Consider the following 24,957-nt stretch of genomic DNA (forward strand, 5'->3'; position numbering starts at 1 on the left):
GATAGTTATGTTTTAAACACCTTCAAATAGAGCTGCTTTGTTTTAGAAAATAACAGAAATGAGTAAGCAATTTGTATCTCAAAATTCATGCTCACTTTTAACTAAATTGCCTATCTCTCAATGGTGATACCAACTAAAAAATATCCCAATGCACAGCTTTTTAAAAGAGTATTCTGTAAAATATGTAATTACTGGTGACGTTATAACTGGATGAAGGCAAGTGCTATTGAAAGCTAAAACACTATTTTATGAACTTTGTTTTACTAAAAAGAACTTGCTTGACAGGTTTATGCCCAGTTACACATGGCAAGGTTGACTTTTTCTTCTTATCAAAGACTTACAAATCCTTTTTTTAAAAATTATGTTTATTCATTTTTGAGAGACAGAGAGAGACAGAGTGTGAGCAGGGGACGGGCAGACAGAGTATGAGCAGGGGAGGGGCAGACAGAGAGGGAGACATAGAATCCAAAGCAGGCTCCAGGCTCTGGGCTGTCAGCACAGAGCCTGATGTGGGGCTAGAACCCACGAATTATGAGATCATGAACTGAAGTCAGATGCTTAACCGACTGAGCCACCCAGGCACTCCAAGACTTATGAATTCTTAGGAAAGGTAGCATGTTAATTAATGTAAGCCATATATATATATGTATAGTACCTTGCTTTGCTGAAAAACTTGGATCTTTGGATCTTACAGGTCTACTAAGACAAGATACACTAGAAAAAAGATTCAAGGATGTGGCTTAGAAAAAGGCATAAACTAGGAAAATAGTTTTGCCACTTAAGTTTGAAAAAAAAAGTTTGGATTATTTTTCAATAAACAGTTGTGTTTAAACAATATTATAGGAAAAACTAAAATTAACCATGGTTAGATTAATGTGGAAAGCTAACATAAATTAAGTAAGGGACAGCTGTGTAAGCAAACATTCAGAGAGTATTTCCATACTAACACATACAACAGCTACCCTCTGGTCACCCTAGGACTACCCTGAGATTCACTAAACTTAAAAACTAAAACTAGCCTCTCTAAAAAGTATAAACTAATACCATCATATTTTACTTTAAAAGTCAATTTGGCCTCCAAAGAAATACATACATACATATATATACTGTATATTCTAATTTCAGAACGTTTATTTATAATAAACTTCATCAAAACCTAAGAACATTTTGACATAAGTTCTGTGTCTCTTCCTTACACATACACACACGTCAGCCAATTTTCATCAAATAACACTTTGTAAATGTTAAAATATACATTAAAGTCAATTTTTATTTTTCAGATTTTCTTTTTAAATGTTTATTTTTGAGAGAGAGAGCATGTGAACTGGGGAGGGACAGCGAGAGAGGGAGACAGAGGATCCGAAGCAGGCTATGTGCTGATAGTAGAGAGTCTGATGTGGAGCTTGAACCCACGAACCGTGAGATCATGACCTGAGCAGAAGTCGGACATTTAAACTGAGTTCCCTAGGCGCCTCTATTTTTCAGATTTAAGAAATAAGAGAGAAAGAGTAGAGGAAAAAATAACATTGATCCAAGTTTATAAAAAAGTTCCTTATTACTGATGTGTTTTGATGAAGATATTCTAAATGCCTGCTGGGTCAGGCATTCTACATGCCCAGGCTGCTAGCAAAATTTTTGTTTTATTTAATGTTTTAAAACTTTTTTTTTTTTTTTAATGTTTATTTTTGAGAGAGAGACAGAGTGTGAGCAGGGGAGGAGCAGAGAGAGAGGGAGACATAGAATCCAAAGCAGGCTCCAGACTCTGAGCTGTCAGCACAGAGCCCAATGCAGGGCTCGAACTCACAAACCATGAGATCATGACCTGAGCCAAAGTCAGACGCTTAACCAACTGAGCCACCCAGGCGCCCTGTGTTTTATTTAATGTTTTAAATCAGAATCCTTACTTGCATATATCTGTAGAATCCTGAGTTCCTAAAGCATATAGCGAAGAACCAATCCTATTGTAATCATCTGCAGCACCTATGGAAAAGATTGTTAGAATTTCATATATTTGTTCATTGATTCAAAAATACTTATTGAGCATTCACCTACTAAACAAATGTGTATACAGTATGAGATATTCCAAGTCTGGTGAAGGAAATGACAATAACTATAATATAATTTGATGGAATATTATATCAGAATATTCTATCAGAAGTAGGTAAAAACTACTTTGGGAGCAGGGGAAACCTGAGTAAGTTAGGGAAGGATTTATAGACACTACCGAGTGAGTCAGAACTTGCAGGATAAGAAAAATCTTTACCAGACAAAAGAGGGGAGAGCATTCTGGATGAAGGGCAGAGCATGGATACAGGCTAGTAAGACATAAAAGAACACAGTATATTCAGACAGCCTTCTAGAAAGAAGGCACTACAAGGATACAGAGGGGAGTGGAAGGAGTTGAAGATGGAAAAATAAATTAGAGGTATCTTGGAGGGAAAATGGGTTTTTGGATGCCATGATAAAGTTTGGATTTGATCTTATAAGAATGGGTGTTATTAAACATTTAAAAATAACAGTAGTGGTAAAATCAACCACTGCCTGGAATAAAGACTAGAAGTGGAGAGACACAGAAGGCAGAGCAACCAACTATGAAATTTTTGGGTCCAATACTGATTGTTAGGATCAAAGTAGCGAAAATACTGACAGCAGAGAGGAACAACAAGGCTGGAAGATATTTAGGAAACCTAATAGGTAGGATTTACAATTAGGAAATCCTAATAGGTAGGATTACAAACAGGAGACCTGAGGTAGGAAGAAAAATTATGGAGCTTGGGAAGCTACATGAATGGTGGTAGCACCATTACCCTTAGGTGCTAGGAAGCAAAGTATTCAACTTTAGCACAATACTCTTCCTATTCCTAGCACTCACCCCCAGGACGACTTGTTGAAAAAAGATTACTTGTTTCAGAAAAAGGATAGTACAGTGCAATGGTTAAGCTCATGGTCCTGGGACCCAATTTACCAGCTATATGACCTTGAGTTTATCACTTAACTTGTGAATGCCTTGCTTTCTTCATCTGGAAATGGGGATAATAATGGTACCAGTCTTATAAAATTACTTGGATTAAGTGAGTTAATCAATGTTACTATATATCTGGCACACAGTGAATATAGTACTATATAAATGTTTGCTATTATTAATGAAATCCAAGATGGTGTACTTTGTATGGAAATTTCCACTTATCCTCAGTAGTATGTTTATAAGGTTTTAGTGTGTTTATTCTTTAACAAAACAATAATCCTTACATTATACTTTATATGTTGTACAAAGTAATATTTAACAGATAAGGCTGAAATTTGGTGACTATTTACTTAGTGTTATTCAGAAACAGATCTATTCTGGTATCTTTCATAAAGATACTTAGAATACAAATTTTGGACTCTGAATAGGAACTTCTATATGTGAGACTTTTCACTATTAACCTAAAATTTTAAGTTAAAAAATCACATAAAGGTTGGTTTATCAAGGCAGGTATCAAAAATGATTTGTGTCCAATATCACATACAGTAATATTTTATACTTAAAATGACCCTGAAATTATTTATTATTTTTAATATTTAATTTTGAGAGAGAGAGAACGAGCAGAGGAGGGGCAGAGTGAGAGGGAGACACAGAATCCAAAGCAGGCTCCAGGCTCTGAGCTGTTAGCACAGAGCCTGACACGGGTCTCGAACCGTGAGATCATGACCTGAGCCAAAGTTGGAGGCTTAACCGACTGAGCCACCGAGGTGCCCCTGAGACTTCTTTTCTTTTTTTCTTTTTTTTTTTTACATTTATTTATTTTTGAGAGACAGAGAGAGACAGAGCACAAGTGGGGAGGGGCATAGAGAGAAGGAGACACAGACTCCGAAGCAGGCTCCAGGCTCTGAACTGACAGCACAGAGCCCACACGCGGGGCTCGAACTCACAAACCATGAGATCATGTTCTGAGCCTAAGTCAGACACTTAACCAACTGAGCCACCCAGGCGCCCCCTGAGATTATTTTTTAGAGCAAGAAATTCCTGTCTCCTAGTATCTGGCTCTGAGAACACTACCCTTTTCGGCTATTACATCATTATATGATCACAGAAAATAAGCAAACTGCCTTGATTTTATATACATCACAGTGAGGCTGAAAAGCTTAGTTTTTCATAGTCCAGGCTAGTTAAGTTCATGCGTTGTGAAAAAAGTTTTTACTTTATAATTTTATAATTATGTAATAATTATAATTTTGTAAAATAGATTCGCCATCATCTCTTCTACAAATACTGTTCCATTTGGCCAAATAGAATAAATAAGAATTATGTTATCTTAACAGATGACTCTCTACCTTTATAGTTCTTTATGTTTCCATAACACAAATATATACCTCTATTAAAGGACTAACTACAATACACTGTAATTTTCTGCTTTTCAGATTTCTGCAAAATTTCTGCAAAATTATTAATTCCTGAAGGGCAAAGAGTATATTTTCTTCATCTTGAAATTACCAATGCCTAACATTATGGTTGGCAAATAGGCCAATGTTTACAAACTATTTTATTTTTTACTTAATTTTATTTATCCTATCCTATCCTATCCTATCCTATCCTATCCTATCCTATCCTATCCTATCCTATCCTATGCAGGTCCACGCCCAACATGGGGCTTGAACTCATTACCCTGAGATTAAGAGTCATAGACTCAGGGGTGCCTGGGTGGCTCAGTCAACTGAGTATTACACTCTTGATTTCGGCTCAGGTCAAGCATGAAGTCTGTTTAGAATTCATTCATATTCTCTCTCTCTCTCTCTCTCTCTCTCTCTCTGCCACTCTCCCCCTCTGGTGTTCTCTCTCTCTATTAAAAAAACAACAAAAAAAGAGTCGTATGCTCTACTGACAGCCAGCAAGGTGCCCCTGAGCTAAATAACTTTAAAACAATTTTTAAAGTATAGTAGGATTCTATTTTATTTTAATTTTTTAAAGGATTTTATTTTTAAGTAATCTCTTCATTCAATATGGGGCTCAAACCTACAACCCTGAGATCAAGAGTCGCATATTCTACTGACTGAGCCAGCCAGGCACCCCTAATAGGATTCCATTTTAAATAATCAAAAATAAACTTAAGGATACTCCTAATTATTACAACTAACACTAGTATATATACCATTTCATATTTACGAAGTTTTTCTTTCTTGAGGGGGTACAGGCGAGGCCTGTGGGCTCCAGCCTGGTCCAGTTGGTGGAGTATGGGGGTCCCCAGGAAAGCAAACAGGGTACTGCTGGAGCCCCACAGGGTGCACTATGTGACTCTGGGTGTGTAGAGGGAGTAAGTGCAGGTCTTGATGGAGGGACAGGGAGAGGACAGACTAGGACAAAGTTTCTCTTAACAGAGGAGTAAAACATGTGAGATAACTCATCTTAATGTCATTTTATAAACAAGGGAACCAGTATAATACCAATTAATTATGTGACTTGCCCAATGCTCTAGAGCAAATTGGTAATAAATCTAGGAAGGAATTCAAGCTTCCCACACTTTATAGTTCTTAAGTACTGAACAAGCAAATATAAATAACTACTTCCTTAGAAGAAATCTATAAGTTACAAAAATAGAATAAAATATAAAAATAACTCTTAGCCTTCTCCAAAGAATGACACAAGAATAGAAGGTATCAAGCCAGAGACTTTATTTCCTTTCTGTTACAGCATGTAACAGTACTCCAAAACAGAGGTTCTTATTTCTAGGTACCAGCTGAACTGTCTCTATAACAGAGGTTCTCAAATTTTTTGGTCTAAGGACTCCTTTACACTCTTAGAAATTATTGAGGATCCTAAATAATTGTGTTTATGGGGGTTATGTCTATCAATATGTACTGTATGTTTTTTAAGTAAAGCAAAATGATTAAAAGTATTAAAATCATAGTTAACATAAGTAATATTTCAAATGAAAAATAACTATATGTATTTTTAAATTAGTGAGCAGAGTGACACTATTACATTTTTGCCAATTTTTTGTGTCTTTATCTTAATAGAAGACAGCTGCATTCTCTTACCTGCTTCTGCATTCAATCGTAATATTATAATACACTGCTTTTGTTCAAATATGTGGAGAAAATGCAGTCTCAAACAGATATGTAGCTTTATTTTCAGATAATTGTGGATATTCTTTTTAAAAAAAATATTTTTTAATGGTTATATTTATTTTTGAGAGAGAGACAGACAGAGTATAGCAGCGGAGGTACAGAGAGAGAGGGAGACACAGAATCCAAAGCAGGCTCCAGGCTCTGAGCTGTCAGCACAGAGCCCGACGCGGGGCTCAAACTCGTCAACTGCGAGATCATGACCTGAGCCGAAGTTGGACACTCAACCGACTGAGCCATCCAGGCGCCCCGTGGATATTCTTCTTTGATACCACCCCAAAACTCAACCAATAGTAGTTTCTTTAAGAGTTAGTTGTAATGACATGGATGGAACTGGAGAGTGATATGCTAAGTGAAATAAGTCATACAGAGAAAGACGATACCATACATTTTCACTCTTATGTGGATCCTGAGAAACCTAACAGAAGGCCATGGGGGAGAGGAAGAGGAAAAAAAAAGTTACAGAGAGGGAAGGAGGCAAACCATGAGAGACTCTTAAAAACTGAGAATAAACTGAGGTTGATGGGGGGGTGGGAGGGAGGGGAAAGAGGGTGATGGGCATTGAGGAGGGCACCTGTTGGGATGAGCACTGGGTGTTGTATGGAAACCAATTTGACAATAAATTTCATATTAAAAAAAATAGTTGCAGTGGGGAATCTAAAATCATATCAATAAACTTTCTAAGCTCTATTACATTAAACTCCATTGGTATAAATAAGTGATATTAATCCCAAGATCATAAAGTTGGTTTAACATTTGAAAATCAATCAATACATAATAGACTAAAAGGAAAAAACGGGATTATCTGAACACTGCAGCTGCAAAAAGAGCATATGAAAAGAATCCAACGCTCATTCCTGATTTAAAAAAAAAACAACCTCTCAGATAAATTTATAAGACAATTTTTTCACCCTGATAAAAAGCATCTAGGAAAAACCTACACCAAACACCATAATTAATGGTTTAAGAATGAATGCCTTCCCCATAAGCTAAGGAACAAGGCAAAGATGCCTATTCTCACCACTTCCATCCACACTGCACTGGAGCTATAGGTATAGCTTCAGTACAACAGGGCAAAGACAAGAAATAAATGGAATCTAAATTGGAAACAAGTGTAATTGTTTTTATTGGCAGATGATCATCTATGTAGAAAATCATAAGGAATCTACAAAATAGTTACTGGAACTAATAAGTGAGTTTATTTAGTAATATTGCAAGATACAAGATCAATACAGAAAACACACTGTATTTCTATATATTAGCAAAGAATTAGAAACTGAAATGTAAAAAACACATCATTTATGATAGCATCAAAAAATAATTAGGGATCAATTCAACTAAAGGTGTATAAGATCCTCGGACTTCAAGCTGTATTACAAAGCTGTAATCATCAAGATAGTATGGTATTGGCACAAAAACAGACACTCAGATCAATGGAACAGAACAGAGAACCCAGAATGGACCCACAAACATATGGCCAACTAATCTTTGACAAAGCAGGAAAGTATATCTGATGGAATAAAGACAGTCTCTTCAGCAAGTGATGCTGGGAAAACTGGACAGTAACATGCAGAAAAATGAACCTGGACCACTTTTGCAGCAACCTCTTACTCAACGCATCTCCAGGGGCAAGGGAAACAAAAGCAAAAATGAACTATTGGGACCTCAACAAAATAAAAAGCTTCTGCACAGCAAAGGAAACAATCAGCAAAACTAAAAGGCAACCGACAGAATGGGAGAAGATATTTGCAAACGACATATCAGATAAAGGGTTAGTATCCAAAATCTACAAAGAACTTATCAAACTCAACACCCAGAAAACAAATAATCCAGTGAAGAAATGGGTAAAAGACATGAATAGACACTTCTCCAAAGAAGACATCCAGATAGCCAACCGACACATGAAAAAATGTTCAACATCACTCATCATCAGGGAAATACAAATTAAAACCACAATGAGATACCACCTCACACCAGTCAAGAATGGCTAAGATGAACAACTCAGGCAACAACAGATGTTGGCCAGGACGCGGAGAAAGAGGATCTCTTTTGCACTGCTGGTGGGAATGCAAACTGGTGCAGCCACTCTGGAAAACAGCATGGAGGTTCCTCAGAAAATTAAAAATAGAACTATCCTATGACCCAGCAATTGCACTACTAAGTATTTATCCAAGGGATACAGGTATGCTGCTTCAAAGAGGCACATGCACCCCAATGTTTATAGCAGCACTATCAACAATATGCCAAAGTATGGAAAGAGCCCAAATGTCCATCAATGGATGAATGAAGAAGATGTGGTATATATACACAATGGAGTATTACTTGGCAATCAAAAAGAATGAAATCTTGCCATTTGCAACTATGTGGATGGAACTAGATGGTATTAAAGCGAAATTAGTCAGAGAAAGACAAATATCATATGACTTTACTCATATGAGGACTTTAAGACAGAACCGATGAACACAAGGGAAGGGAAGCAAAAATACAATAAAAACAGGAAGGGGGACAAAACATGAGAGACTTCAAATATGGAGAACAAACAGAAGGTAACTTGAAGGGAGGGGGGATGGGCTAAATGGGTAAGGGACTTAAGGAATCTACTCCTGAAATCGTTGTTGCACTATATGCTAACTAACTTGGATGTAAATTAAAAAAAATAAAAAATTAAATTAAAAAAAAAAACGGTGTATAAGACCTGTACAATATAAGTTAAAAAACATTGCTGAGAGAATTATAAGGAAGACCAAACTAAATGGAGAGAGATACTATATTTACGTATCAGAAGAGTCAATATGGTTAAGATGTCAATCTTCCCCAAACTGACCTACAGATTCTACACAACCCCAAAATCCCAGACAGCATTTGTGTACAAAGTGACAAGCTAATTCTAAAATCGATATGAATTGAAATATGTCAATCAGAAGAAGACAAATCCCACACGATTTCACTCATATGTGGAATTTAAGAAACAAAACAGATGAACATATGGGAAAGGAAGGGGAAAAGAAGAGAGGGAAACAAACCACAAGAGACTCTTAACAATAGAGAACAAACGATAGAGAGTAGACAGAGGGAGGTGGGTAAGACATGGGCTAGATGGGTGATGGAAATTAAGAAGGGCACTTGTGACAAACACGGAGTATTGTAAGTAATGAATCACTAAATTCTACTCCTGAAACCAATGTTGCACTGTACATTAACTAAGTAAAATTTAAATAAAAAAATAAAATCCATATGAAAATGTAAAGAACCTAGAGGGGCCAAAAACAACTTTGGTAAAGAAGAAAAAAGCTAGAAGATTTATGTAAGAAGGGATGTTCAACATCATTAGTCATTAGGGAAATGCAAATTAAAAATTAAAACTACACAGAGACATTACTGACTTATGAGAATGGCTGAAATGAAAAAGAATGAGTATCCTTGTTGGAAAAGATGTGGAGCAACTGGAACGCTCATGTACAGCTGGTAGGAATATAAAATGGTACAATCATTTTGGGAAAAAAGTGGCAGTTTTTTCCAAAGTTTTTAAAAAGTTAATTATACACTTACCGCATGACCTGGTCACTCTTTCAGGTATTACCCAAGAGCAACGGAAGCACATGTCCATACAAAGACTTACATATAGATGGTTCACATCAGCTTTATTTATAACAGCCAAAAGCTAACAACAACCCAAATGTCCACCAACAGCTGAATGGATGAACAACTGTGATATATCCATACAATAGAATAATACTCAGCAATAAAAAGGAATAACCTCTCGATACACACAACATGAATGAATCTCAAAATAATTTTGTTGAATTTCAAAGCCAAATAATAAAGAGTACATATAATATGATTCCATTTATATAAAATTCTAGAAAATGCAAACTAATCTACAGAGACAAAAAGCAGATCGGTGGTTTCCTGGGGACAGGGTGAGAAGGAGGGATTACAGAGGGCTATAAGGAAACTTGTGGAGGTGATAGATATATTAATTATCTTGGCTGTAGTGATGATTTTACACATATGTCAAAACTTATCAAATTGTATACTCTGAATACTACAGCTTACTGATATCAATTTTTACCTCAATAAAGATGTTAAAAAACCCCATTAGCCTATCTTGAACTTTGAATGAATCTTTTACATATGTGATTTTGTAACAACATGTATTTGATCATTTAGAAAATATCGGTTCAATGAATGATGCAGACCTTCCAAATGTTGATGCACTTCAGTATACATAAACAGTATCAAAAATTCACATATTCCCATCAATCTCCTCCCTCAGACCAGTCTTTAATTATTGGGAACCAAGCTCATGGGGATGGATACAAGTTTTCCAAAATTCTACTTATTGCTGGAAAGCTTGACTTTTATCATTGTCAACAAATACTGTCAGTTGTTTTCCTTAAAGTGACAGGGTCACTTAATTTTTAAGAAAATGTCTACCAAATACTCAACTACGAATAATCATCATTTGTCCACTGTTCTCTCAAGTAAAAATGGGGTTTTATGAAAAAAGCAACTAGTTTAGTTGCAACTCAATCACTAAAATGCTTTTCTAGAGAGAACCATCATATGTAATCAAAGTGCTTTACACATACCTCCCATCATTCAGATATTAAAAAATGTGAACCCAAGGGAAGCGATTTATTAATTAATAATTTTTACTGCTTCATCAAGGAATTTACTGCTTCATCCTTAATTGAAAAATCTGTTCTAACTGCAAATGCACCGTAGAAAGAATACAGTGACTATTAACATAATTTGGTGCTACTGCCCTGGTCTGTGCTAAGGCATCAGTAATTTTATCCACCATGGCTTTTGCATTATCAGTGTAAATATCAACATGGTGAAAAATACAAAAAGCATCATGGATTATTATGAAGATAGTTTTTACCTCACAGACTTGCTAAAAATAAAAAGAGCCCTAGGGTCAAGGCTTCACAGACCAAAGTTTGAGAACCACTGTTCTATATCAAGACTTTTACAAACTGTAAATAAAATAACAACTTTATAATTATTCCATTAAAAAAAGGTAAGCTTTAGCCACAGAGAAAAAAACCTTACTTTTGTGGGATCTTGTCATCCTATCAGATTTAGCAGATGCATCCTTAACTCGGTTATGATATTCTAAAAGAAATGTTCGTTCATGCTCAAAGAAATCATCTACGTCCTATGGGATCAAAAGAAAATGTAATTTTTTCACTTATTTGCTTTAGTGTAATACATAAATCGCTTTACCATTATAATACAAAAAACCATTAAAACAGCACAGCTATCCTCTAATAATCAGATGTTCTACTGATTTCATCAGTAACTTCAGAGCCCCACATCAGGCTCTCTTCTGTCAGCTTGGAGCCTGCTTTGGATCCTCAGTCCCCACCTCCCTCTGTCCCTCCTTTGCTCATTCTCTCTCTCTCAAAATAAATAAATAAACTTAAAAAAATTAAAAAATAAAAAATAAAAATACTTTCCTCCTTTCTAAAATAGCAATCAGTTTTTGAAAAAGCAGCAGTTGAAATGATGTAAGACCCACAACAACAGAACACAAGGAAGAATCAGTGCTGACAAAATGTCCTTTAAAATTTGTAATACATATGTACCACTTTCCTTGACTGTTAAAATGGGATAAACCATCCAACTTGTAGGACTGAAGATTAAATAAAGTATGTGCTACCAAATACCACACTGTAAATGTTCAAAAAATATTAGTTACTACTAATCATACTCAATACAGAGCATTAAATGGAAGAAAGCAGGGTTCTTATTAGAAAGTAGCCACGGCATATGCAATGTCAACATACCAAGTGACCCATCTCTGAAAACCAAAGTATAAATCAAATGAATAGTACTTTCCACCTAAGTTTTACTGTAGACGTATCTATAAAAACAGGTAATGATGACAAAGCTGCATCATTTATCTCTTTCTTAGTGTTTGTTTCATAATGTAATACTTAGGTGTTATTTATTTATATATTTAAAAATTTTTTAATCTTTTTTATTTTTTTAAATGTATTTTATTTTATTTTTGAGAGAAAGAGAGCACTAACGGGGAAAGGGTAGAGACAGAGGGAGATACAGAATCTGAAGCAGGCTCCAGGCTCCAAGCTGTCAGCAGAGCCCGATGTCAGGCTTGAACTCACAAACCGTGAGATCGTGACCTGAGCCGAAGTCGGATGTTTAATCAACTGAGCCACCCAGGTGCCCCTAAATTTTATTTTTATTTATTTATTTAAGTAAGCTCTATGCCCAATGTGGAGCTTGAATTCATGACCCTGAGATCAAGAGCCTCATGCTCTACCTGAGCCAGGCACCCCAAGACAAGACTAAAACCTCAAAGAAGCTCTTCTAACTCCAGATCTGAACCCAAGTCTGCCCCTAACATTTGTAAGACCAAGGGCAAATGTACAAATGGAGCCCCGCTTTGTGCCCCACCCTGCAGCTCTGTAAGGCACCTAAAGAAACCTCAGATGTATGTAACAGGACACTCTATTCTGCACACTGACCTTCCCTGTGCCTTCCCTTTCCCCAGCTGACCCATGGTCACCCTTGATTACCCACAGAAAAGGAAGACTTGGCTTCAGATTTGGGCAAAGAAATACCGGGTTCCAGATATTTCAAGCATGGTCTAGTTTGGAAGGAAGGGGTATGTGCTCCTGGTGGGCAAATTCCCTTGGACTGCAGAACTCTTGCCCGTTGGGAGAAGGAAGGGCTCTAAAGAGTGGATTCCAGGGCAGGGGGCCCAGTTTCTCAGGCCTAAGCATTCTACTATTCAAACTTCTCTTTTTTTTTTTTTTTTTAAAAATTTTTTTTTTTCAACGTTTATTTATTTTTGGGACAGAGAGAGACAGAGCATGAACGGGGGAGGGGCAGTGAGAGAAGGAGACACAGAATCGGAAACAGGCTCCAGGCTCTGAGCCATCAGCCCAGAGCCTGACGCGGGGCTCGAACTCACGGACCGTGAGATCGTGACCTGGCTGAAGTTGGACGCTTAACCGACTGCGCCACCCAGGCGCCCCTCAAACTTCTCTTTTACTCCAATGGTCACCTGCACATCTGAAATCTCTATCTTCTTAAAATAAGTGGATTCTTAAACCAATACCTCTGTTAATCAAATAAAATCTTACCTTTACTCCTGAAACAATTACTCCATCTGCTGATTTAACCATGTTTTTAAAGAAATCTTCAAGTTTCTCTTTTTTATTTTTTCCTCTCACACTCAGCTGAAAGAAAGGTAAACTTAAGTTGGCAATTTTTTTCTTTTTTAGATTACATATGGAAAGTAATGCCTCTTTCATTATTATTTACCACTTGCTGCACCAGGGTGTCCCATAAAGGAATAGCCCATCTAATTTCCTTATCTACTACCATGGTTTCAATGCTCACCATTATATAAATGATTCACAAATCATGATCACTACCACTAAGCTCTTTCCTGAATCTTAGATTCTATTTCCATTTGCCTAGATCATATCCTTATAAATGGAAATTCTGCTAACCTCACATTAGACTAAAGCAGTATTCATTATAATCTAATCTCCAAAACTTTCCTTTTCTTGGTTCTCCCTATTCATGGTCCCTCCTTCATGGTCCCTCCATCCAACCAATCTCTCAGATTCCCACATGTTCCCTAAAACCCCATACCACTCATTAAAAATCTTGAAATAATCTACAACTTCTTTTTGTCTCTCAAAGCTCAAATTCTACCATCAAATGTCTGAAATTTGTCCCTTTCCTTTCTCACTGTCCTAGTAAAAATCCTCATTATTTCTTGCTTAACTACCACATTGGACTACTAGTTAACATCTCTCATTTCTTCAATCCAATCCATTCTGGTTTTTTTTTTTTTTTTTTAAATTTTTTTTTTCAACGTTTATTTATTTTTGGGACAGAGAGAGACAGAGCATGAACGCGGGAGGGGCAGAGAGAGAGGGAGACACAGAATCGGAAACAGGCTCCAGGCTCTGAGCCATCAGCCCAGAGCCTGACGCGGGGCTCGAACTCACGGACCGCGAGATCGTGACCTGGCTGAAGTTGGACGCTCAACCGACTGCGCCACCCAGGCGCCCCAATCCAATCCATTCTGATGAGGACTTCCAAAATTAAATTTTGAGCATCTCCTCCCTACTCAATAACTTTATAGAGTTTCACAATGTTCAGAGAATAAAAGCCAATCCCCTAGGCATGGTATTCAAGACTTTCAACAATCTGGTTCAATTTACCTTTGTATTCACCACCAAACCCCCACAGAACCTTATGTTCCAAATAGTTCTCAAAAGAAGCTCTAAATGCTTAGGTTCCCCTGTACCTGAAATAATATCTCTCTTCCCACCAAAAATTCTATTCAGACTTCATTAAACATCGAAATTAAAACACATTCTCTTCATGAAACCTTTCTAAACTGCTGTATCTTTAGGCTTCTGAATGCACTCTGGGTGTTTTTCAAAACTGTGTTCTTATATTAACTAATTCACTTATTTAAAAAACTATTGACAAATGTATATTACAATCACGCACTGTGCTAGGTGTTCAGAAAATAAGGATGATTAAGAGGTGGTCCATATTCTATAAGAGTAATTTATGGTGCAGAGGAGAATCTAGAGAAACATATGATTAAACATAGGGTGAGCAGTACAATGTTAGAGGAATCCATACGGCACTTCGAGAACACCAAGGGAACTTAATACAGACTTAGAAAATGAGAAAGGTAAGACTGGAGGTTGAAAGACCAGTCAGAGGCTGTTTCAATAACCCAATCAAGGGTTATAAAGGTCAGAACTAATCTTTAGGTCTGGTGATAGAAGGAAGTAGACACATTCCTAATATAGTAAGAGAGTAGAACAGACAGGATTTGGTGTTTCCTAATAGGAATAGGGAGCAGGGGGATGCCTGAGTGGCTCAGTGAGTTAACTGTCCAACTCTTGATCTCAGCTCAGGTCTTGATCTCGGGGTCTGAGTTCAGGCCTCAGCATGGAGCCTACTTAAAAAAAAAAAAAGGAATAGGGAGTAAAGTCAAGAGTAATTTTTAGGTCTTAAGAAATTGGAAGGTGCTGGTATCTTCTTTGAGACAGAAAACATAAAAGAAGACCTGCATTTAAAGAAGAGCTCAGGGCGCCTGGGTGACGCAGTCGGTTAAGCATCCGACTTCAGCCAGGTCACGATCTCGCGGTCCATGAGTTTGAGCCCCGCATCAGGCTCTGGGCTGATGGCTCAGAGCCTGGAGCCTGTTTCCGATTATGTGTCTCCCTCTCTCTCTGCCCCTTCCCCGTTCATGCTCTGTCTCTCTCTGTCCCAAAAATAAATAAACGTTGAAAAAAAATTAAAAAAAAAAAAAAATAAAGAAGAGCTCAAACAAGTGATACAGATTTATAAGTTAATAGATATAAAAGTACCTGCAGCCACAGGAGTAAATGAGATCACTTCAGGAGAATTTAGAGTTAGAAGTCTAAAGGAACTTCTAAATTTCTGGAGAAATCAGTGAGGAACCTTGGAAGGATCCTATTTAAATGAATGGATATATGGAGGAAAAAGCTCACAAAGGACACTAAGAAGGAGCCACAGAGTTAAGAAGGAAACTCAGAACAGATCCCAAAGATCCAGAAGTACATGGGATCCAGGATAGCTAGAAAGATACCTTTGTCAAAGTGGAAAGGCACAATGTAATATACTATATTAGTAGAATAAAGGACAAAACCACATTATCATCTCAATAGCTATACTTTTTCATAAGAAAAACACTCAACAAACTAGGAATAGAAGGGAACTTCTTCAACTTGATCAAGAGCATCAATGAAAACCCCACAGTTAACATCATACTTAATAGTCAAATAGTGAATGCTTTCCTCCCAAGATCATAGACAAAACAAGGATGTCTGCTCTTGTCATTTCTATTTTACATTGTACTGGAGATTCTAGCCAGGGAAGTTAGGCAAGCAAAAGAAATTAAAAGTTGTCCAGATTGGAAAGGAAGAAAAAAAAGAAAAAAAAAAAAAGCTAATATATGCATGTGGCTGCCGAGGCAGATGAGGGTTGTGGGAGACACGTGGAGTTGTGGGATTTGATCTCTGATTTGCTTGTATTTCCTAGTGAACAAGGTCATTTTACATCAAGGAGGAACTGCTGCAAGTTGAAATTAGCTTTTATGGAAAATGGGAGAGAGCTGTTTGAAGTCATATATAACCTTGTTATAAATGATGGAGCAGGCAATCTAGGCTACATGAGAACAAAGTAAAGACAAAAGGGCTGCTAACAGGGTCAAAATGCAGAAGAGATCAAGTGTCTAGATGTACCAGAATCAAAGAACAATCAAAATATGAATAGGGAAAAACAGAGCTGTCTATGTTTGGAGTCTATTAATACTAGGGCTTAAGAACTCAGATATGAGGCAGGGTCCTGGGTTATGTCCACTGATAAGGCAGCAAGAACTGAATGGACATTAGGGTGTTGAAGAGGTTATATATTTACTCTACTCTTAAGTAGACTCAGACTATACTAGTAGAAACAGAGAAGGTATACAACTACTTAAGTAAGGCAGTGAACATTAAAGGCAATCATTCCTTACAACAGCAACTATTTCTCAAACAACTCAATGCTAGAATAAGCTTTTCTAGGCCTCCCAGCTGCCTGATGGCCTCTTTAGACTTTAAGACACCCTAGCTCTACTTCAGCAACTTATCAGTCCCATGGCTCTCTGAAACTTAGAAAACAAAACAGCACATGCAGATTGCTTTTCCTGCCCCACTGAAGTATGTAAAGATCCGTGAAACAGCATTAGAACAACATAGAGAAAAACCTCTTAGTTTTGGGCCTATAATCTCCTTCTTTTTAAAAAACTTTTTTTGTATTAGTTTATATTTTGAGAGAGACGGAATGAGAGAGCAGGGGAGGGGCACAGAGAGAGGGAGAGAGAATCACAAACAGGCTCCACGCTGTCAGCACAGAGCCTCATGCGTGGCTAGAACCCACCAACCATGAGATCATGACCTGAGCTGAAACTGAGTCAAATGCTTAACCAACTGAGCCACCCAGGCATATGCCTTTTCTTCTTCTTCTTCTTTTTTTTAATTTTTAACATTTATTTATTTTTAAGAGACAGAGAAAGATAGTGTGTGAGTGGGGAAGGAGCAGAGAGAGAAGGAGACACAGAATCTGAAGCAGGCTTCAGGCTCTGAGCTGTCAGCACAGAGCCCGACACGGGGCTCAAACTCACGGACCGTGAGATCATGACCTGAGCTGAAGTCACACACCCAACCGACTGAGTCACTCAGGTGTCCTTTCTTTTTTTTTAATGTTTGTTTATTTTTGAGAGAGGGAGGAAGCACAAGCGGAGGAGGGGCAGAGATGGGGACAGAGGATCTGAAGCAGGATCTGCACTGATAGAGAACCCAATCCTGGGCTCAAACTCATAAACTGTGAGATCATGACCTGATCTTACTTAACTGACTGAGCCACCCAGGTGCCCTGGGGCCTATAATCTTCTATAACCTGTTAATATACTTGCTATTAATTAATGATTAAAAAATATTTGCAAACCACTTTCCTGTCTTTTTAGAGTTTCTCCAAAATACCATGTGCTGGTATTAAAAGGGTTATTATAATGCATGACATCATTATCTCTATTAAGCATATATTAGTGGGAGGAAGAAAAAGAAATCTATATTGAAGGGAGAAAATTTATGAAACCTTATTTTTTTTCCAAAGCTATTTATAAATCTGATCTAAACAATCAATAATCCATTTGACAAAATACAGCATCCATTCTTAATAAAAACCCTCAACAATGTAGGGATAGATGGAATATATCTCAATATCATAACCATATATGAAAGACCCATAGTTAATATCCTCCTCAATGGGGAAAAGCTGAAAGCCTTTCCTTTATAGTCAGGAACAAGACAAGGATACCCATTCTCATCATTACTATTTAACACATTATTGGAAGTCTTAATCTCCGCAGACAACAAAAAGAAAAGGCACCCAAATCAGCAAGGAGGAAGTCAAACTTTCACATGATACTCTATGTAGAAAATCCGAAAGACTCCACCAAAAAATTGCTAGAACTAATACATGAATTCAGCAAAGTCACAAGACATAAAATCAACATGCAGAAATCTGTTGCATTTTTATACATTGATAACGAAGCAGAAAATCAAGGAATTGATTCCATTTGGAACTGCACCAAAAATATACCTAGGAAAATAAACCTAACTAAAGAGGTAAAAGATCTGTACTCTGAAAACTATAAAACACTTATGACAGAAATTGAAGAGGACACTAACAAATGGAAGAGCATTCCATGCTCATGGATTGGAAGAACAAACGTTAAAATGTCAATACTACCCAAAGCAATCCACACATTTAATGCAATCCCTATCAAAATACCACCAGCATTTTTCTCAGAGCTAGAACAAACAATCCTAAAATCTGTATGGGACCACAAAAGACCCTGAATAGCCAAAGCAATCCAAAAAAGAAAAACAAAACTGGAGGCATCATGATTCCAGATTTCAAACTATATTACAAAACTGTAGTCATCGAGACAGTATGGTACTGGCACAGAAACATAGATCAGTGGAACAGAATAGAAAACCCAGAAATGGACCCACAACTATATGGTCAACTAATCTTCAACAAAGCAGGAAAGAAATCCAATGAAAAAAAGACAGTTTCTTCAACAAATGGTGTTGGGAAAAGTGGACAGCAACATGCAGAAGAATGAACCTGGACCACTTTATTACACCATACACAAAAATAAATTCAAAATGGATGAAAGACCTAAATGTGCGATAGGAAACCATCAAATTCCTAGAATAAAACACAGGCAGCAACTTCTCTGACCTTGGCCAGAGCAACTTCTTACTAGACACATTGCCAAAGTTAAGGAAAACAAAAGCAAACATGAACTATTGGGACTTCCTTAAATAAAAAGCTTCTGGGGCACCTAGGTGGCTCAGTCGGTTAAGTGTCAGACCCTTGATTTCAGCTCAGGTCCTGATCTGATGGTTGGATCGAGCCCTGCATGGGGCTCTATGCTGAGTGTGGAGCCTGCTTGGGATTCAATCTCCCCTTCTCTTTCTGCCCCTCCCCTGCTGATGTTTTCTCTCTCTTTCAAAAATAAACTTAAAAGGCTCCTGCACAGCAAAGGAAACAACCAACAAACCTAAAAGATAGCCTACAGAATGGGAGAAGATATCTGCAAATGACATATCAGATAAAGGCTTAGTATCCAAAATCCATAAAGAACTTACCAAATTCAACACCCAAAAAACAAATAATCTAGTGAGGAAATGGGCAGAAGACATGAACAGACACTTTTCCAAAGAAGACATCCAGATGGCTAACAGACATATAAAAGATGATCACCATCACTTATCATCAGGGAAATACAAATCAAAACCATGATGAAATACCACTTTACACCTGTCAGAATGGCTAAAATTAACAACATAAGAAACAGCAAGTGTTGGCAAGCATGCAGAGAAAGGGGGAAACTCTCTTGCACTGTTGGTGGGAATGCAAACTGGTGCAGTCACTCTGGAGAATAGTATGGAGGTCCCTCAAGAAACTAAAAATAGAACTACCCTATGATCCAGCAATTGCACTATTAGGTATTTACCCAAAGGATACAAAAATACAGATTCGAAGGGGTACATGCACCCCAATGTTTATAGCATTATCAACAATAGCCAAACTATGGAGAGAGCCCAAATGTCCATCAATTTATGAATGGATAAAGAAGATGTGGTACATATATACAATGGAATATTACTCAGCCATCAAAAAGAATGAAATCTGGCCATTTGCAATGATGTGGACGGAGCTAGCATATATTATGTTAAGTGAAATAAGTAAACCAGAGAATGACAAATCCCATATGATTTCGCTTCTATGTGAAATATAAGAAACAAAACAGATGAACATATGGGAAGAGGGGGGAAAGAAAAGTGAGGGAAACAAACCACAAGAGACTCTTAATGACAGAGAACAAACTGGGTTGACAGAGGGACGTGGGTAGGAGATGGGCTAGATGAGTGATAGGTACTAAGGAGGGCACTTGTTGGGATGAGCACTGGGTGTTGTACGTTAAGTGATAAATCACTGAATTCTACTCCTGAAACCAATATTGCACTGTATGTTAACTATAAAATTTAAATTAAAAAAAAAAAAGTTAAAAAACCACCACCACAACTGGAAAACAATCAATAATCTTTCACTTATCATTTTAACAAATACTTATTTTACATCTTAATTGTCAGCCATTATTCTAAAGCAGTGAGGATACAATGGTGTAAAATTCAAGCCTTGCTTTCAGAGAGCTTACATTTTAGTAGAGAGGACAGATAATAAATACATAAAAATTTAAAATACAGACATATAATTTCAGATAGTACTAAGGGATTTGGCAATGGGACAGAGTACACAGAGCATGAGGCTCCTCTAGCTCAAGTGGCCTTGCACTGATAATACTCACTGTATGCCTAAGCTGCTCTACCAATTATTATTAAGGTTTTGGCCAAGGCCATGAATAAGGTTAAGCAAAAACAAACACATAAAAGTAAAAAAAGTGATGACAGCATTCTATCATGTGTTCTTTGGCAACCCAGTCACAAGTTATTTTCAGCTTCTTATAATTCATGACATAGCCAGAATTTTTTACAGTTCCTAGTTGTAAATGACCACATGCCAGTATCACATACCATATTTACACTTGTGAAAGTATCCAGGCTTAAAATGCTGTTTCTGTGATCCTGAGTTACTTCATACCCTTTCAAAAAAATGTGTTCTCTCTATTGCTAGACTTAGGATATTTTATTGTCATGTCTACTAAAACCAAACCAGAAGGGCAAATTTATATACATAAAATTCTTTGATCTTGATGTCAACTTATAAGCAAATAAGCACTATGCTACATTTGTTTTCTGCTAAAATTATGAGTTAATCTTGTCATTCAAATATAAATGCCAAGATCTGTATCACCTATCCATTAAAAAAAATTTTTGCTAGTACTATGAATGAAGAAATCTTTAAAGCTCAACCACATCAATTTTTCTATTTGCACTGTAACAGAGTTTTCAGGCAGGGAAGGAGGAAGATTAGGAGCAATTGGCACTGAAAAAGGTCAGTTAAACAGATCAAAAGGCAATGATTAACCCTAAAGTAATCTAGAATTCTTTAGGTCAAGCACCTCCCTGGAATTTCAGAAAACTTCAAACTCAAATTTAGGAAACAATCAAGTTGATAATCCTATTTCTTTTTTTTTTTTTTTAATTTTTTTTTTCAACGTTTTTTTTTTTATTTATTTTTGGGACAGAGAGAGACAGAGCATGAACGGGGGAGGGGCGGAGAGAGAGGGAGACACAGAATCAGAAACAGGCTCCAGGCTCCGAGCCCTCAGCCCAGAGCCTGACGCGGGGCTCGAACTCACGGACCGCGAGATCGTGACCTGGCTGAAGTCAGACGCTTAACTGACGCCCAGGCGCCCCATGATAATCCTATTTCTTAAGAGGTTCACAATTCAGGATGAAAATCAATGTCCCATGCAGTAACATGATTTAGCCTCATTTCTCCAATTTCTTCATTTCTTCTCTAGTTGTATTGAAATACTCTATTACCACTAAAAAAAATGTCATTTTACACTACCTTGAAAAATAAGAACATTACAAAAAAAGGGTTTTTTCTAACTACTCCCTGCCTTTTACAGTGACTCTAAAAATAAACCTTTATTACTGCTTTAATCAATACTCACATCTTGATTATATTCCAAGAAGACATGGAAATTTAAGTCTTTTCTCAAAATAGGATGTGCTGCCACACGACATAGGAACACTTCATGCATTGCAACAGTCTTCTTGAATATTGCCAAATATTCACTAGAAACAATACACATAATTAAAGGTAAAACACTGCATCAACTAGAAAATAGTCCGTAACAGTTTTCAACAAATACTCCAAATTATTCTAAATGCAACATTAAAGATACAAATATATAATCCATGTAAACAAAGGTTTTAGTTGAACTGTTAATAAAATGTATAAAATCCAGCTCTGAAAAGACTTCATGCTAGTTAATAGTATTTATTATATTTAAATGTTAATATTTTTAGGTTTTATGAACTTTTCTTCCTATGCAAGTTGATGTTAAAGATAACTATAGGGGTGTTTGTTTTCAGCTCCAGAGAAAGTACACTACAAATTATTTGATACAATCTTTATGGATCAATTTCTCGATAATTACTGCTTTTAAATACCTGTGTACAAAAAAAAAATCTAAACTCAAACCTCAGTAAGAATATTTTCAACATTAATAATTATTTTCATCTAATGACCCAAACACACAAGAAAAAAAGCACACCACAGAGACTAACTTTTGTCATTACATTGGAAAATTATGTTTAAAATATTTTAATTTCATCAGTGAATCACAGTGATCATATAGTAATATACGTCAGTTTGAAAAAAGAAACACTCAAGGAAAAGGCCCAATATTCTTGCTTCAACTACGTGCAAGGAGGATAAATTTTACATACCAGCAAACCAGCAGGACCAATGTTGGGAGAAGTTTGATCTCTGTGAGGGTAGTCATTCAGTGAAGACAAAAAAGAAGGATGCAGAGGATGGAGGTAGCAGTAGAATAAACCCAAGGTTCTCTGTTATCCAACCCCTAACCAGACCACAAAAGAATCATGATCAGGGCCACTGGAAAACCACAGATTCTTTAATATTAATGTGCTCTGCTAATTTCCAGTTTTCAGTCTTATAACTATAAAAGTATGTATCTCTGTCTCTCAGACTATTGCTTGCACCCAGCATGGACAAAAATCTTAAAATATGTCACCTTACACTTTGACAAAAAAGATCTACTTTGCTAATTTATCTTGTCAAACGAGTTTAGCATTCCGAAGAGGAGTCTAGTAGCCAGGTGCATATATGCTTAAAAACTGAAACTAAGTGGAAGAGGAGAAAAGGAAATGAATGAAGAGGAGAAATGATCAGAAAAAGAGTGATGGAGGTGATGATGATACAAGGGAAAGTGTTTACTTGTACTGCTCTCAAAATACAGAAAACAATATCCTGTAAATCTAAAATTACTTCAAATGTCTAATAAGAAGGGAAAGATTCTGCATTTTCAGCAAATATGCTAAACGCAAAACAGAAGTTATCTCCAGTTTTTTCAAAGATTTAATGCATTTCTAGGATATGTGAAACTAATAATCATTTAATAAAAAACATTTTAAAACTATTCTCCTTTTACTTTGCTCCTATTCTTTTCCCCTTAGCCAGAAGCCATAGGCAGAAAGAAAGAGGGCAAAAATTAAACACAGACACAGCCATTTAGACAGGTGCACACGTGCACACACATGCGTACACACACACACACACACACACACACACTTTTTAAAAAAGAAAACAGAGTATGTGCAGAGTTGCTTGGTGCATATTTCTATGAGAAACAGAAAACAGAAGTTTGGGTAGTATGCACACATCGAAAAAAGAAAACCAGGTTGGCAATGACTAAGGCCTTGTAGATAAAAACCAAAACAACTTATATTCTGCTTCAAAAAGTCCTATTTCCCTTTCTACTATTTTTAAATAAAGTTTTGGACCCCCCATTTTCAATTTTCAGAGTCTATTTAAAACATTAATTTAAAGAATTTTACAATGTAGGCAATTATTCTATAATTTTCCTGTAGGCTCTGATCATGATCATTAAAACTGGTTGTTTGGCTTAAACCTGCATCTTTCAGAAAGGGTCACTGTGGTGAAATGATTAAAAGGATGGGATATCAGAGAGCACAGAAAAAAGGCATTAAAATAAGCACAATTAACAAAACCAACAACAAAAATCACATACGCTTCCAGTTCCTGTTTCATCTTTGTGAATTCTTCCTTTGTCATGGACCCTTCTCCTTCTCCAAGCTTCTGTAGTTTTTCCCTTGAAGCATCAAAGTCAGGTCTTGGTGGTGCTGGTGGGATCTGTAAGAAAATCAAATCACTAATTTTAAAGACTTTTAGTTTTCACAGCAACTGTACTACTGCTACCATAAAAGACTGTGTCTGGGAGAGCTAAAGACATCTTGAATGAACATGGCACCAGGAATATCTCAATTCAGGTTAGAAAATTTGATTAGGTCCTTTGCACAAGGAAGAAATATGGCAGAGCACTATTTTCTAGTATTAGAACAGTAGTTCCCAAACTTTAATCTGCAGATTCCTATGTGGCAACCTAGAGTCTTCAAATGTATAAACACATTAAGCTCTGACTATACACTAAATGAATATGCATACCAATTTTCAGAATATGTAAATAGTTTGATCAAATACAAACATATATTTTTAAATTAATGAATTCATAGTAGCTTTATGCTATTCTATGTTTCTTAAATTCATGGATGCCAACAGTACAATCCAGCAAGGGATGTTAAAAAGGGTTCCTTAACTGGAGGAGTGCACCAGAAGCATAGAGCACGGACTTAAAACCAAGACAACAAAACAGAGATTAATGACTAACCTCATTCCATTCACTCACAGTAAGGGGGTGAGTAAATACTTATCTTAAGTAAAAATATAGTATCTAGAAGAGACATATCTTTCAAGGGAAGGATAGAAGAAAAAAGTTTACCTTAAAAGGAAGGGCTTACAAATAAGAATTGTTAAGGGAAAATGATGGGAAGCAAAGAAAGCAAGAAGAAAAGATAAGTAGAGGAAAAGTTAAAGAATGAATACAAGAAAAGAGTTATGCTTGAGGAAAGCAATAGGGAAGGAAGCATCAAGTACAGCTAAGCACATATTCACATCTACTATGCACCAGGCATGATACTGAACAATGTGCATATAAAGATAAACAAGACATGGTCTTGGGTGCCT

At 36.7% G+C, this 24,957-nt stretch overlaps 1 protein-coding gene across 1 annotated transcript in view; it reads right to left on the minus strand.

Moving 5' to 3' along the window:
- The window catches only part of SNX6 (sorting nexin 6), a 61,571-nt gene that overhangs the window by 17,437 nt on the left and 19,177 nt on the right, over positions 1-24,957 (minus strand). The window contains exons 5-9 of the mRNA XM_043555971.1: positions 23,945-24,066; positions 21,839-21,962; positions 13,221-13,316; positions 11,161-11,266; positions 1,905-1,980 (exon numbers count right to left, since the gene is read on the minus strand). Coding sequence (XP_043411906.1) covers positions 1,905-1,980; positions 11,161-11,266; positions 13,221-13,316; positions 21,839-21,962; positions 23,945-24,066 — 524 coding nt within the window. The remainder of the gene's footprint in view (positions 1-1,904; positions 1,981-11,160; positions 11,267-13,220; positions 13,317-21,838; positions 21,963-23,944; positions 24,067-24,957) is intronic.

This window comes from Prionailurus bengalensis, chromosome B3, assembly GCF_016509475.1.
Source record: "Prionailurus bengalensis isolate Pbe53 chromosome B3, Fcat_Pben_1.1_paternal_pri, whole genome shotgun sequence".
Lineage (NCBI taxonomy): Eukaryota > Metazoa > Chordata > Mammalia > Carnivora > Felidae > Prionailurus > Prionailurus bengalensis.